The following is a 13,862-nucleotide window of genomic DNA, read 5'->3' as shown; positions in this document are numbered from 1 at the left end:
GTTGCCCAATCTCCAATCCATACATAAAATATTTTTTTTTTAATAACTCTCTTTAGTCAGTGATACTGCAGGGGAGTTGGGGGCGGGGAATGGTGATTGGGGTTTTACAATGAACTGGGATGCCCCTTTAGCTGTGGCTTTTTGGAAGAAAGAAAAAGTCAGGTTGTTTATTTTGTTAAGGCTCAGTGAACAGAAGCTTTTAGAACATGTACTGAAAATTTATTTTACTGACAATTATATTGCTGAAATTACTTTGTTTTAAAGCTCTGCTGTACTAGTCCTTTGGCAACTTTAAAAATACCACACAAATGGTCAGATGAGATTTATTTTCTGAACTACTACTAGATTACAAAGTAGCGGGCATTATTCCTTCTCAAAGTCTCCAGTAATCATTGGTAGCAGCAAAACAGCAGACTACTGTGGAATTTGTCAATGCGAACTTAGCTGTGTGCAGGGCACGTACCACATGTGACTTAGTATTTTCTACTACAGCTACATGCAAAGATAAATGGTGTGCAAATCAGTTATTTTCTTTAGTCTAGTCTTTGGAGAAAGCATCCTTTCAGCTGTTTCTGTAGATCCCACTTACAAGATCTCTTCATGCATAGGCACTATTAAATTGCTTGTTCATCTGCTTTATGCTTCTTGACAAGGGTAAAGCTGTAGTAACTCTCTTGCTGCAGTGGGCAGCAGCATGACTAAGTCTGTTTCCCACTTTAAAGACATCAGTCACTTCTACCACTCTGAAAATCATTCATTCTCATAAAAGGCTTGGTCCCCTCTTCCTCCCTCTTGTGCATTCTTAGGTAAGTAACTCTGCACCTCTGATTAATTTTTCCTAATAAAGTTCAGATCTTACCTGTTCAATGGCAATTTTATTCTCATTGATTGCCACTGCTGGTATCTCTTCTGCACATGGAAGCTCTGTGCGCAAGTTCAGGGAGATTTGGCTAAGTTTATATTTTTCTAATGATTGTCTTGTAAAAAATGTATGGTCTAGGGAGCAAGCAAGACTCACTCTTGGGTGAGTGATATAGGTGCTGAGTCAGATTGATGATCCTTCTCTCTGAATGAATCTTTCTTTCTTTTCTGTTCAGAGGCTTAGCTTTACCAGAGGGTGTGAACTGTATGCTTTCACAGCTCAGCCTGCAGCATAAAACAGGGAATGTGAGCTTTAAACTGAGAAGGAAATAGAATCCCATTCTCACTCCCTGAGGCAAGGAAAAAAAAAACAAACCCTCATTCTCCTTTTTTTTTTTTTTTTTTTTTGGTTGGTTTTTTTGAGAAGTGTGGCCCAACTGTTACTTTTGGTAGTTGAAATAGGCTGTCTTTCAAAGAAGCTTGGCTGCAAATTCCACCTTAACATGGGTGCTTTTCTGCAGTTTACCTAAACCCAGTATGAGTGGAATTTTAGCTATGCTTGTAGAGAACAGGCTTAGTGAAAGGAGATGTCACACTCAGCATGTTGTGTATGGGTCCTGTTTGATGACACCAAGCTCCCTATATGTTTAGAAGAAATTTAGGCAACTAATACAGAGCTCTTGGACCAAAAAAGGGTGGGGGGAAGAGGTCAGCAGGCACCCAAAGTTTGGCAAGGCCATGCTCAACATAATTTGTAAACTTCTTTGTAGACTTATCCTTTTCATTCTTGGAGGGTACTGAGCTGCAGACCTTGTTCAGAAGGTCCAAGTTAGTCAATGTAGAGTAGTTCTCTCCAGAACCTAAAATACTGTTTCTGACAAGCAATGCATGTCCAATATATAAGCTGACAAGGAGATGCATGTTTCTCTCCCTTTTGTCTGATAGCTGTGAAAGGGCTAATCTGATAACCACGCTAGATGACCTACTTGCCTTTCACCTCTCTTGTTCCAGCAATAATCTTTCAGACTTTTTGAGCAGTCAGTCACCATTCTGTGTTATGAAAGGCAAAGCCAATCTAAATGCATTGATGGAGGATCATGGTAAGAGGTCAATTTGCCAATAAATTCAATGGAAGTCACATTTGGGATGGGAGGGGGGATGGATTTTTTTCTTTTGAGGAAAAGCTCCATTTGCCACATTCAGGCCTCTTATGGTCTTTCCTATTAAGACCCTTGTCCTTAAGATGATTTACAGAAGCTGAGACAACCTCCTTTATTGCTTGTATAAGTGATTCTGGCTGACAGTCTTGCAACATGGTTGGAGTTTTTGGTTTGGTGTTTTCCCAGCTCCATCATTCTTCTCATGCCCCTGTGATCTTCAGATCAAATATTCTTTCCTCTAGACTAAAGCTGATCACTATACTGTCAAACACATGAAGTAGCATAAGAAGATTATCCAGTAATGCAAAATCCTTGGAGAGCATTAAAACACCCACCACAATCTTGCATTCTTGATTTTAAAAGTTTTTGATACAGGTGGCCCAGAATAATTTAAGCCTTGCCTACATCAAAGATTGTGATATATGTAAACTTAAGACTCTGCTTCCATTCAATAAATACTGTCAAAGTAAATGTTACATTCCTCTGTAGACAGTTGTCTGCTGCTTGTGCTGTGTTTATCACTTGCGAGGAATTTATATGCCTGTACAGTGCTTAGGAGAGCTCTCATGTCAGGAACCCTTGTTGAAGTTCTGGACTCCTGGTTGCATTTTTTCTCTTTTGTTGGTAGACCTTGCTTCCTTGTACGTATGTCATTTCTGTTAGACAGTAGCCAAGAGATTTCTTAAAGGTCTAATAGTCCTGAAATTTATTTTAAGTAGTGTGTCTTGTATTCTGCCTACCATCTCTGGTACTAGGAAAAGAAAATGCTAGTATTATGTTGATTACGTGAAATTGTGCATAGGCTTCTGTGGCTGTTCCAGTGTTGCCTGACACTGTATTCCACTCCAGTAATCTATGTGTGTTGCTTTAAATTAACTGTGCTCTCCAAAGCGCTGGTGTCATTGTTTGCCTGCTTCATTGTTATGTCAGCTTGAGATTGAGGGGCAGTGATGTGGAGAAACACACTGAACTCTGCTAAACGTTACATATTGGATTTAGCTGCCAGAGCTATACCAGAGTGAGAGCGCAATCTTACAACTGATGTTGACTGATGCAGCAAATACCATTCATTCTTTCCAGCAGCCAGTGGGGATGCTGCTGTCAGTAACTCTCAGAATGCAGTCCACACTGACATTTTTTTGATGTTCCCACATTAGGCCTAGTTGCTAAAGAATCACTTGGATGCCATGACCAGTTTTCAGTCCTTGTTTCTTAGTTGAAAGTCCATCACAGATTTTTCAGTTTCAGGAAATGTTGATAAAGTAAACTTTTGTGAGCACAGTTGTTAATGTGTAACCCAAATAGGATTTACTATTTAAAAAAAAGAAGAAAGCCTGCCATGTGTTATGATGGGACTTACAGACTGTATGATGAAGAACCAATTACTGCAATGGTAGGGACCCTTTGCTCCGAAGGAATCCTTCACAGTGCTGATTTTGTAACCAGCCCTTCGTGTCTATTCCCTCTCTAGTCTTGCTGGGGGATGTTCTAAGTGGCTGCTAGATTCCAGGAGCCGGGGCTTCCTCCTGCCTGACCTCTGGAGCCCAGCCTGGTGTGTCCACAGGTCTGGGGCTCTGTCCATTCCGGGCCCATGGATGCAGCTGCTGCTTCTTTCTTACTTGGGATTCAACCAGTAGCGAGGCTGGGCATACGCAGACACATACACTACAGACAGGGCCGATTACACAGATTGCTATACACCATGTGTTGTCTTCAACACCCACGTAAAACACTGTCAGAACTTGTATAAAATATAAGTACAGGCAGCCAAGTCTCCTTCCTTCTCTTCAGCTGATCAGGATTGAACTTCATTAGTGAAAACACACCCTCCCTTCTGCAGCCTCACAAGCCCATGGAAGTTTATGAATCCCCTAACTACCAGTACAACCCTCGGTGTGTCTAATGCCCTCTTCTGTGCTCCACAGGTCTCCTACTTACCAGCTGGGCTGGGTTAATGCACAGTAGCAGAGAGATGCGTGTGCCCTTATGCACACCTACGTGCATGGATTCCCTCGAATACCAGCACAGGCCCTCCGCCTGTCAAGCATCCCTGCCTGGGCCATCTATTTGCTGGCTAGAACAGCTTGAAGTTTGCTAGTGAATTACACCCATCCACACCTGTCATGCATACCAGCTTTGGGGGAAATACAACCCTTCTGGCCCACCCCAGCAGCTGGCTGGGGCACACAGACCTTATGACCTGTGATTCCCACTCCAGTTGCCGGTGCCGAGAGGCCCTTACTCTGCTTCGGTCATCCCAGTTCTCCCCTTCAGCTGGTACCTGTAAGCACGTGAGTGACTGTGAAGGCTGTGACCCGTGGTACCACTTCAGTGGCCGCAGAGGAGACTCTCGTTCGCTCCAGTTGCTGGCACCAGGGGTGTCTTCACCCACTGTCTGACTGCAGCTGCTAGCCCAGAATTCATTCCCACAGTAGCTCCAGATACGTGCTCCAAAGACCCGTGGACACGCACCGCTGGGATCTGCAGTTCCCCTTCCAGCTGAGACCCTCCTTCTGTGCGGTTGCTGGCACCCCGTGCCCAAGCGCAGCTTCATCCCTCATCTGGCTCCAGTTGCCAGCCCTGAACCCACTCACGCCTGCCTCCAGCTGCTGGCACGTAGTCCTTAGAGCACACGTGCACGTCGGCTTGAGAGTGAGATTGCTTAGAAAGATAGTTAGGATTTAAGAAGGTAGGATACGCTGCGGTGAGCAGGTGCGGGGCTTGGTCAGACAGGCGTAGTGACTGGCAGCTCTTTATGCAGCTGGCCCCTACGATACCCTTTTTTATTGCTCCAATTCTGTTCCTCCCAGTTACCCTTCTCCTAAACTTTCCTTGATAAGCATTGCATAGTCCCACAGGCCTCCCTTGAATATCCACAATCCTTGTGTTCCTCGTTTCCCACTTATTAGCAGTTTACAAGGTCCAGACTGGCCCTCTGAAGCTATGCCTGGAGTTTCTTAATAGCCCATCGGTTAGCAACTGGAGACTTTTGGTCTTTGTTATTGTCTCTGTTATCCTGTGTCTATCAGGTTTATGGCTCTATCTGTTTATCATTTTACTTATTCCCTCTATTGTTGAGCTTGTTCCTCTCGGTTTACTTATTATCCCCTTTGCGCTGAAAGGTCTTTGTTTGGGTAACATTAATGAAGCAGATTTTCCTTTGTCTCCTTTTCCACATAAATATTTAAATTTGGTTTTGAGCTGATCAGTAGCATTGAACTTTCCCTACAGTGAGTATTTATGAAATTATACGTTCTCTTCTCTTTTTTTTTGTTTTATTGCAAATAGGTACATGGCACCTGAAGTTCTAGATGATTCCATAAATATGAAACATTTTGAGTCATTCAAACGAGCAGACATCTATGCAATGGGACTAGTGTTTTGGGAAATAGCTCGGCGATGTTCAATCGGTGGTATGTGGCAATCTTTACAAAATTGGACATACTAAGGAATTATAAGTAACTTACAGAACCTGAATAAGTTTGAGTAAACAGTTTGCTCTAAAGGTGCAAGGTAATAGCCAGTACATCTCAGACTTTCTAATTGTTAATCCTGTAAATGATGACTGGTTTATTTGACCTCTTTGTAAATTGATGAACCATACCTTTTGAAAAAAATAGGAAATATCCTTGTCTGTATTAATTTTTTTTCTAAAACCTTTACATAGAGGGGAGAAAAGGCCAAAGTTAAATGTCCTTGAGAGCAAGGGGCAAACACCACAAGTAAGGGCTAGCTATAATGTGTTCAGATAACATCCATACCTTATTTAAAATAGAACGTGCTATTATAAATCATATACTAAAGACATGCTTCTTGGAAGCATAGCATAAGAAAGATTTGACATAGTTTCCATCTTTTCCAAATACATAAATTTCAAAATTAAAAGTTCTTCAAGGGTAATGTAAATACTCCTAAGGTACGGTTAAGGACTTTTTTTCTTTTTTAAATTTATTTGTCAGTGATTGTAATGTAATTTTTAAAAATTAAAACAAAAAAAGAAAACAGTAGGGTACTGATAAGGAACACAGTAAACAGTGAAGAATATGTAATACAGTGTTAGCTAAAATAAAGCTGTTTTCAACCTATTACAGGCATCCATGAAGATTACCAGTTGCCGTACTATGACCTCGTTCCTTCAGATCCTTCTGTTGAAGAAATGAGGAAAGTTGTGTGTGAGCAGAAGTTAAGGCCCAATATTCCAAACAGATGGCAGAGCTGTGAGGTATTAACTAACCTTGCTAAAGCTGTTTTAACGGACACTAGAGCTTTTATTGATTTCAATGGCTTAAAAATTGTGCTTGTTGTTGAAGGGAGAAGGGTTCCTTCTGGGAGAACTTAATTTCATTCTGATCATTGTGGCTTTATTGAATGTCATTGATCCTTGGTTATACATTAATAATTAATGTAATTTCACAAAAATTAATAGCTAATCCTGTGTGGAGGATTTTAGGATCCCTTCCTGAGAAGTATAGGTGTGATGCTAATGTAAATTAAAGGTAGTCTGAATTATATTATACAGGAAGCATCACTGCAAATAAATTGTGCAGCTGGGAGTTGTGCTGCGTCTGGCTGGGATTGAGTTAGCTTTCTTCAGAGCAGCCTGTATGGTGCTGTGTTTTGGGTTTGTGGCCAAAACAATTTGATAGTAGACCGACGTTTTAGCGCTTGCTGAACAGTGCTTGCACAGCTTCAAGGCTTCCTCCGTTTCTCACTCTGCCCGCCCAGCCGCTGAGTAGGCTGGGGGTGGACGAGAGGCTGAGAGGGAACACGACTGGGAGAGCTGACCCAAACTGATCAGGGGGATATTCCATACCATGCAATGTGATGCTCAGCAATAAAACCAGGAGAGCGGGGAGTTTTCCAGGGGTTGCTGTTGCTCAGGGACTGGCTGGGCATCATTTGGATGGTGGTAAGCGATTGGGTTCGTATCACTTGGTTTTCTTTGTTTTGGCTTGGTTTCCCCGCTTTGCCTATTAAGCTGTCTTTATCTCAACCCACGAGTTTTCTCGCTTTTGCCCTCCCGATTCTTTGCCCCATCCCACTGGAGTGGGGAAGAAGCAAGCGAGCAGCTCTGTGGGGCTGAGCTGCCCACTGGGGTTAACCCACAGCAGGCGTAGTAAAGATACATGAGCTAGTCAGGTCTGTGCCAATTGGTTTGTAACTAGGCTGGTTATCTCTTTCAAGAACTGGACTTGCTAGTTTCAGCTCAATACTCTGCCAGCGCAGCAGCACTGTACTGCTTGTTGGGACACAAATGGTATCTTCAACAGTGCCGTGCTGCCTCGTGTGAATGCTCACTTGGAACTAACTCACTCAGGGGTCTTTGCCCTACCGTTGTGTAGTCAAGGAGTATCCTACAGGCTGGCCAGAATAGTAAATGCCTTTAGGAATTTTCATCCAAAACTGTGGTGGCCTTAGTGCTTTGTGTGTCTCAGAATTTGTACTCTGTGCACTTACTAAAAGATGAACACAGTTATTAGGAAGCTGAGACTCTAGTAAGCCAAAGGCTTAGAACCTGAAGCGTGCATGTAGCGACCGCTCCTGACCTGACCATGCCCTGTAGAAGTGCGTACCCGATTCTGGGGTGAGCTCGTTACGCTGCACGGGTAGTAACACGCACAGCAGCGAGCTCTTGCCTTCCAGCCAACTTTGTTCATATTGCTTGCTCTAGGAACCCAGCTAGGGCTAGAACCGATGCTTTCTGATTCAGAGCTTAGGAGAAGAGCTGCAGTAGGAGTGAGATTGATAAGATACCATGTACTTTAGGTGGAAGAGGGAACTAGGTTGTGGCATGTGTGAAATGAATACATGGGTGAAGGCCTGAGATAAGAGATTGGGCAAGAGAACGCAAGAAGGAGAGAAAGGCGATGATACGCACCAACAGACTGTAAAGTCATTTTTTTAAATGCTGTCATTCCAATCCTGCAAACTTACTTAGCAGCTCAATGTGATACAGCTTTGGGTGTAATTCTTGGAATGTAGAGCTATTATTTTATTTCATCTTCAGTTCTTGTGTTATTTGCATTGTTACCTGTGTGGTAACATTCACGGATTTCAAAGAATGGCTGTCTGAAGGATAAAAAGACTCCAAAAATTTTCAGAGTCATTAGAAAGCTTCAGTTTGAGGAAGATGGCTGATGAACTTTGAATTGCTCTACCTTGAACTAACTCCTTAACTGGAGGTACAATAAAAAAGAGTGTATTTTTGTCTGATGCAAAAATTCAGAAAACAGTTACAAGCTACTAATTTTTCATTAAAATATTTTTGCATGGGCTGAAATTCTACTGAAAAATACTAGTTATGCTCTACAGGATTGTAAAGAATTTTATTTTTCTGTCAATAAAGTAAAAATTTGAGTTTTTCATACAACACACAATTCCATGCAGCTGTAGTACTAGTAATAGATTTCAGAAATGCATAAACAGGCTAAGGCAGAACAGAGGTTACATGGGCTACGTTGGAACAGCAGCACATATAATTACTTGTCTTTCCTTTGCAGGCATTACGAGTAATGGCAAAAATTATGCGGGAATGCTGGTATGCCAACGGAGCTGCTAGGCTAACAGCTTTGCGCATTAAGAAAACATTATCGCAACTTAGTCAACAGGAGGGGATAAAGATGTAATCCTGGATTTGCTACCGAAGAATACTGTAAAAATCCATATCTGCACCAGAGTGGCGTGTTAAGAAGGTTAATTGTTCTACCTCATTGGGGGAACAGAAGGATATTGCTGCCTTTTAGTACTTCATAGGAACGTCACTTACTAGGATTTTTGTGGACGTGCTAAACAGTTGTGTTGGGTCCTTTCTGTGCACTATGAACCTCTTTCCCAGGTTACTTACAAAACATTGTGTAGTCTAGTTTTATTTTAATTAACCTATAATTTTTTATTTGGAAAGTTGATAGCTGGTCTTAACTTCTCGTTAACTGTGCTAAAAATAGGAGGTCACTTTTAAAATGGAACTGGTTCACTGTATTGTTCTAGAGTGCATTGATGGCTCTCTAAGCAGCTTTATTCCTGGCTGGTACATTGACTATTCTGAACCACTGTCACGGTTCTTTGATTCAGATTGTGAATGTACTGTTGGAGTATACTTTGCTAGCTATTAAGGTAGTATATCTCTTGGACTCTTACCTTGATTTACAAATTGACCTCATTCAGTTGTGGGAACATAATTTATGCAACTATACTTTATACGTGATTACTGGGGTTTTTCCACTTTCTCAGAACATTACATTGCCTTCAAAATAGATTGTATTATACCAGTAAGTGCCGCTTTTGAGTCTTTTAATGCAGAACAGTAGGAGCGTACAAAGCCTATGGTACTTTTGGTTTCAAAAATACAAGTTAAAAATCCTTTGCCTAGCTAGGATCTCATTCACACTCGTTTTCAGCAAGTGAGCACATGATTCATGGAACACCTTTAATTTTACCAAAATCTGACTCTTTAAACCACTATAGGAGTTTTATATAATGTAAGCTAGTTAATTCACTGTCATATTTTGTAATTGTCAAGTCATCAGTCATAATTATGTGTAAGATTTTTTTTTTAATCAAGTGGTACTTCTAAAATGCTTGAAGTACCTATCTACTTCAGAAAAGTAGCAAGAGGAGTAAGGTGTTCTTAAGGGAGATTTTGCTCCATTAAATCAAATATGAAAGCATATTTTCTGTGCAGTTCTGCAGAGTCTTTAAGGCTCAAAGAACAATATTTGCAATTAAACGAGGATTAAGTGCACCTGTAATTAGGGAGAAGTTATTTGGGCTTTTGTACTAGAAAGTTCAAAGCTGCTTATAAATTTTATGTGCATATATTTTGTGTGTGCCTCATACACAGAAAGTGGTGAGCTACAGAAAGTGGTGAGCTGCAGGTCTTCGGATACAAATACCAGAGGATTCCAGCAATCCTCTTCATAGTTACAAGAACAAAGCTTACGGTGGCTTGTGTTGTCATAAGAACACAGAAGAATATGCATGGCTTTAGTCAAGATTTGCCTGAGATTTTAAGGATATCACAAGATTTTTGCAAACTCGTTTAGAAATTGAATTGCTTCCTGCCCGAATGTACGACGTCTGGAGGGAACTGGGGGAATTAATGTGGAAAATTCTCTTTAAAAAACTGCTGTTACCAGGATATGTTTTTTTTAATTGCAGTTTTAGGAGGAGTCTGGTTGACCTTTGGTTTCATTAATGCCTGAAACACTCAGTTGTATGTCAGTATGTAAATGTGCCTGGTGAATAATATGCCACCTAACCTCCTACTTTCCAGAACACATCAGTATCCATCCTGTTGTGCAACACGCTTGGCAACCTTCACTCTGCTTCCTTTTCGTTCTTCAGCACGCAGTCCACTGAGAGAGAGCTTTTCACAAAGCCGGGAGCAGCGGCGCGGTGGTTGCTAACAGAAGCATAGTCGAGATTTGTATTCCGTGGTCTGTGATATGTGGTAGTTAAAGCAGTAAGATGGATGGGTCCTAGCAAGAGGAGGCTATATAGGTGATGTGAGGCTTAGCCAAGATAAACCTTAGCACTTCGCTAACTCTTGCGTATTTCCAAATTCTTAGTGCTTGGTTGGAGATAGGTTTAACTGATGTGGGAATTACAGACCTTCAGAGGTTGAACTGCAAATAATGAAATGCTTTATTCAACCACCTTTATGGATGAGTTTACTCGTACTGGAAGGTGGCATCCAGGAAAAGAAGAAAAAGTAAGAGAAGTTCTTAGAAAACAATTGATTTTAAACATATGTACAGCTGTCGTGCTTACGTTTGTTTAGCATTATCTGACCAGTCAGGCTTCTGTGCTTCAGGCCTCTATCAGGCAAAGCTGCATCAAAAATTACTTCGTGTAGGTATTTTAAATAAACAATGCCTTTGTGCAAATGGACAGCTGTGCACCACAGTTTTTTCAATTATGACTGTTCTAAAAAAATGATCGAATATAACTAAACTCCCAAGTCTATGTACTTCGCATGCCTCTTAAGAAGTTCTATGTATCTAGACAAATATTCAAAGAAAACAGGTCAGCATCAAAGTAGAATTTACTAATCTCCGTACTAATTTCAAAGGCTTTCTATCTAAACAATTAAACTTTTTGAGTTTTTCATAGGCGTAACTGGATCTTTACCATAGATGCAAATGGTATAGTTCATACTTTAGAATCATCAGACTGCTGGCATGCTTCAGATCTTTAAGGTAATCTTGATGGTAACATGAGAGACCTTCCAATATAATTCATCAAATAATTTCATTAGTAGCTTTTTTTAGCACCTACAAAACCTTATCACCGTAACGTTTAGTTTCCTAAAATATAAGGAGCAGTTCTGTTGCATTTAAAAGAGAATGTGTGGCAGCTGAACAGCATCATCTCATGTTACATCTGTCTCATGTCATTCTTCAGTCTTCATTCTCCTGAATTGCTAGCAGCTATTCTTATATTGTTCTGATTTTTCCCTTTGTAATGGAAGCTTGCAAAAACAAAGCACAGGAAGGATGCTTGATACAGTGTGTGATGTTAGGAATGTTATTTTGGGACAACCTTATTATTCATATTGGAATGCTGAACAGGAAAATTCTGAATAGAGCTATATGTATCCTCAGTTCTGACACCACAACTTCAAGCTTTGTTCTTCTTTTCCATTATATAAACTGAACACCTTTTACAAAGGCTGTGTCTGTATATATTATGTAACTTTAAATGTTACCTGTGTAAGATCATATCTTATATATATGGACACAGGTACACATAAGTATTTTTTAAATTAAGATTGTAATATCACCAGATCTGCTCTTGGAAATCCAGGGGGACCAAAATATTTTAGCATTCAAAATATTAATTTTGTATCATTTCAAGTATATACCAAAACAGTTTCTGATGAATACTGATGCAAATGTTTATTGTAAATATTACATACATTATACATTCACTTAAGTTTTTGTGGATTTAATCAATTTGACATTTTAGTAGCATTGAAGCCTCAGTTTGGTTTACAGACTTGTGACCGGGTGGATGTGGACATGGAGAATAAGGAGCATTGGAAATGGTCTGATGCTGAAAAGCCCAAAACATTGTGTTTGGAATGCTGGAATTCTTCAGGGACCTTCCAACCTTAAAAGCTGGAATTCTGGGATGTTTCTCAAGCTGACTTTCCAAGTTATGACACACTGTCACCCTCCAATGGTTCCATTTGTAATCCTAAGAAAGACTTTGTATATAGGTAAAGACATTGGGATTGTGTGGGGACATGAAGGTGTCAAATGAAATAAGAGGCTATTTTATTTTTTTCAGTAATGGTTCTGAGTGTGATTGCCATGAAATTCACCTTTTAGTTAGTTCCTTGTTTATATCGTGCCATTGAAACGATTGCAAGGTGTTAATCATTTTGTGTTTTAAAACAAAAAAACTTCACCATATCAGTTGCTTTAAACTCAAATTACCTCTTAAAAGACCAAGGTACATTTACCTCATGTGTATATAATGTTTAATATTTTTCAGAACATTCTCCAGGTTTGCAGTTACATGTTTCTAGAAATATGGGTATTACTAAATTTACAACTTCAGCGGTACTAAATGTGTTATCTGGTGCCCCAAAACACCTTAATTTTCTGTATTTTATTGTATTAGCAAGTTTGCTGCTTTGTCACTGTAGCACCTGCCCTTACATAGCTGTGTGGATACTGCCTTGTAAATTTTACTTTTTGGATGATTTGAGGATCCTGTACAGATGAGTGTCACTTTTTTTAAACCTTACAAAATTGTGCATTTCCCTTACATTTCTGAAAATATGTATTGTATTTGTAGAGTATACATTTCAATGGATTGTAAATAGGACAGTAGAAGAGTGGATGCTTATGTTAAGTGCTAACACTACAGTAGAGAGATTAAAGCAGTGAAAATAAATAACTTTTTTCAAAACGCGTGAGTTGTCTTTCAGAGGAAGAAGTTGCAGGTAGGTATGGGTCTGGGTGTGACATTCTTAACTGCCAAAATGTGGGTTTACTGTGAATTCCTTTCCTCGGAAGGAATTTCTGCTAGTATAAAAATGATAAAGGGGATTGCTAACACTGAGGCGATCCATCTCATGTATGCTATACAGATAATGATAAAGCACCTGATCTTTCTTGTGTCCTGCAATAATGTTTGAATAATTACCTTGCTGGTATCTCTGATCTCTTGGACAAGATAACTAATGACAAAGTGTTCCTTCTCTCCGTTTATATTTACATAGAAGTACCAGAGCTGCTGAGGATTTCAGACTACTTAAACAGCTGACCTCAGTGCATCACAGAACAGCAAGTAAATCAGCTTGTGTTGGAGTAGATTGTTTTTGTGCAAAACTCAATTTTAGACTGGTGTTAAATTTCTGAAGGAAGGTGAAGATGCAGACACAACAAAAAATACGACATCTTCCCCTTCCATAACTTTATGTGCATCCATTAATTTTGGCTCGGAAATAACCAGACTGAATTACCAAAAAGCACTTCTTCCAGCAAACTCTTTCTCCGAAAATGGGAAGCCGTAAGGTGTCCAGAGAAAGCCAAAAGCCACATCAAAATGCTGTGTTCATTTAAACTCTTTCACGGGCGGTATGATTATTTGGCTGAGAACATGCCTCTCTCCCTTGAGCAGCTAAAGGAAGGCCTTTCCTACCGCTGCAAGCGACCAAAGTTCAGTAAAATCCCGAGTCCCCCTCATACATCTCCTAGCAGGGGAAATGTATGGCCTGGAAATAGCATAGTAATGTTGCTGTCTACCAAGCTTGGTTTTTTATTAAATAGTCTTCTGCGTTTCATGCTTTGAGGGACTGAACCTAACAACTGAAAATCCGTGAACGGCAAA

At 40.3% G+C, this 13,862-nt stretch overlaps 1 protein-coding gene across 1 annotated transcript in view; it reads left to right on the top strand.

Annotated features, from left to right (window-relative positions):
- Nucleotides 1-12,938, top strand: part of TGFBR1 (transforming growth factor beta receptor 1) — a 36,344-nt gene extending 23,406 nt beyond the window's left edge. Inside the window, exons 7-9 of the mRNA XM_030041818.2 lie at nt 5,310-5,434; nt 6,113-6,243; nt 8,522-12,938. Of these exons, the coding sequence (XP_029897678.1) occupies nt 5,310-5,434; nt 6,113-6,243; nt 8,522-8,647 (382 nt within the window). The 3' untranslated portion in view covers nt 8,648-12,938. The remainder of the gene's footprint in view (nt 1-5,309; nt 5,435-6,112; nt 6,244-8,521) is intronic.
- The last annotated feature ends 924 nt before the right edge of the window (nt 12,939-13,862 follow it).

The sequence above is a fragment of the Aquila chrysaetos genome, chromosome 18, assembly GCF_900496995.4.
Source record: "Aquila chrysaetos chrysaetos chromosome 18, bAquChr1.4, whole genome shotgun sequence".
NCBI classification, from domain to species: domain Eukaryota; kingdom Metazoa; phylum Chordata; class Aves; order Accipitriformes; family Accipitridae; genus Aquila; species Aquila chrysaetos.
The sequence above is the reverse complement of the archived record's forward strand: the minus strand, read 5'-3'. Positions and strand labels throughout refer to the sequence as shown.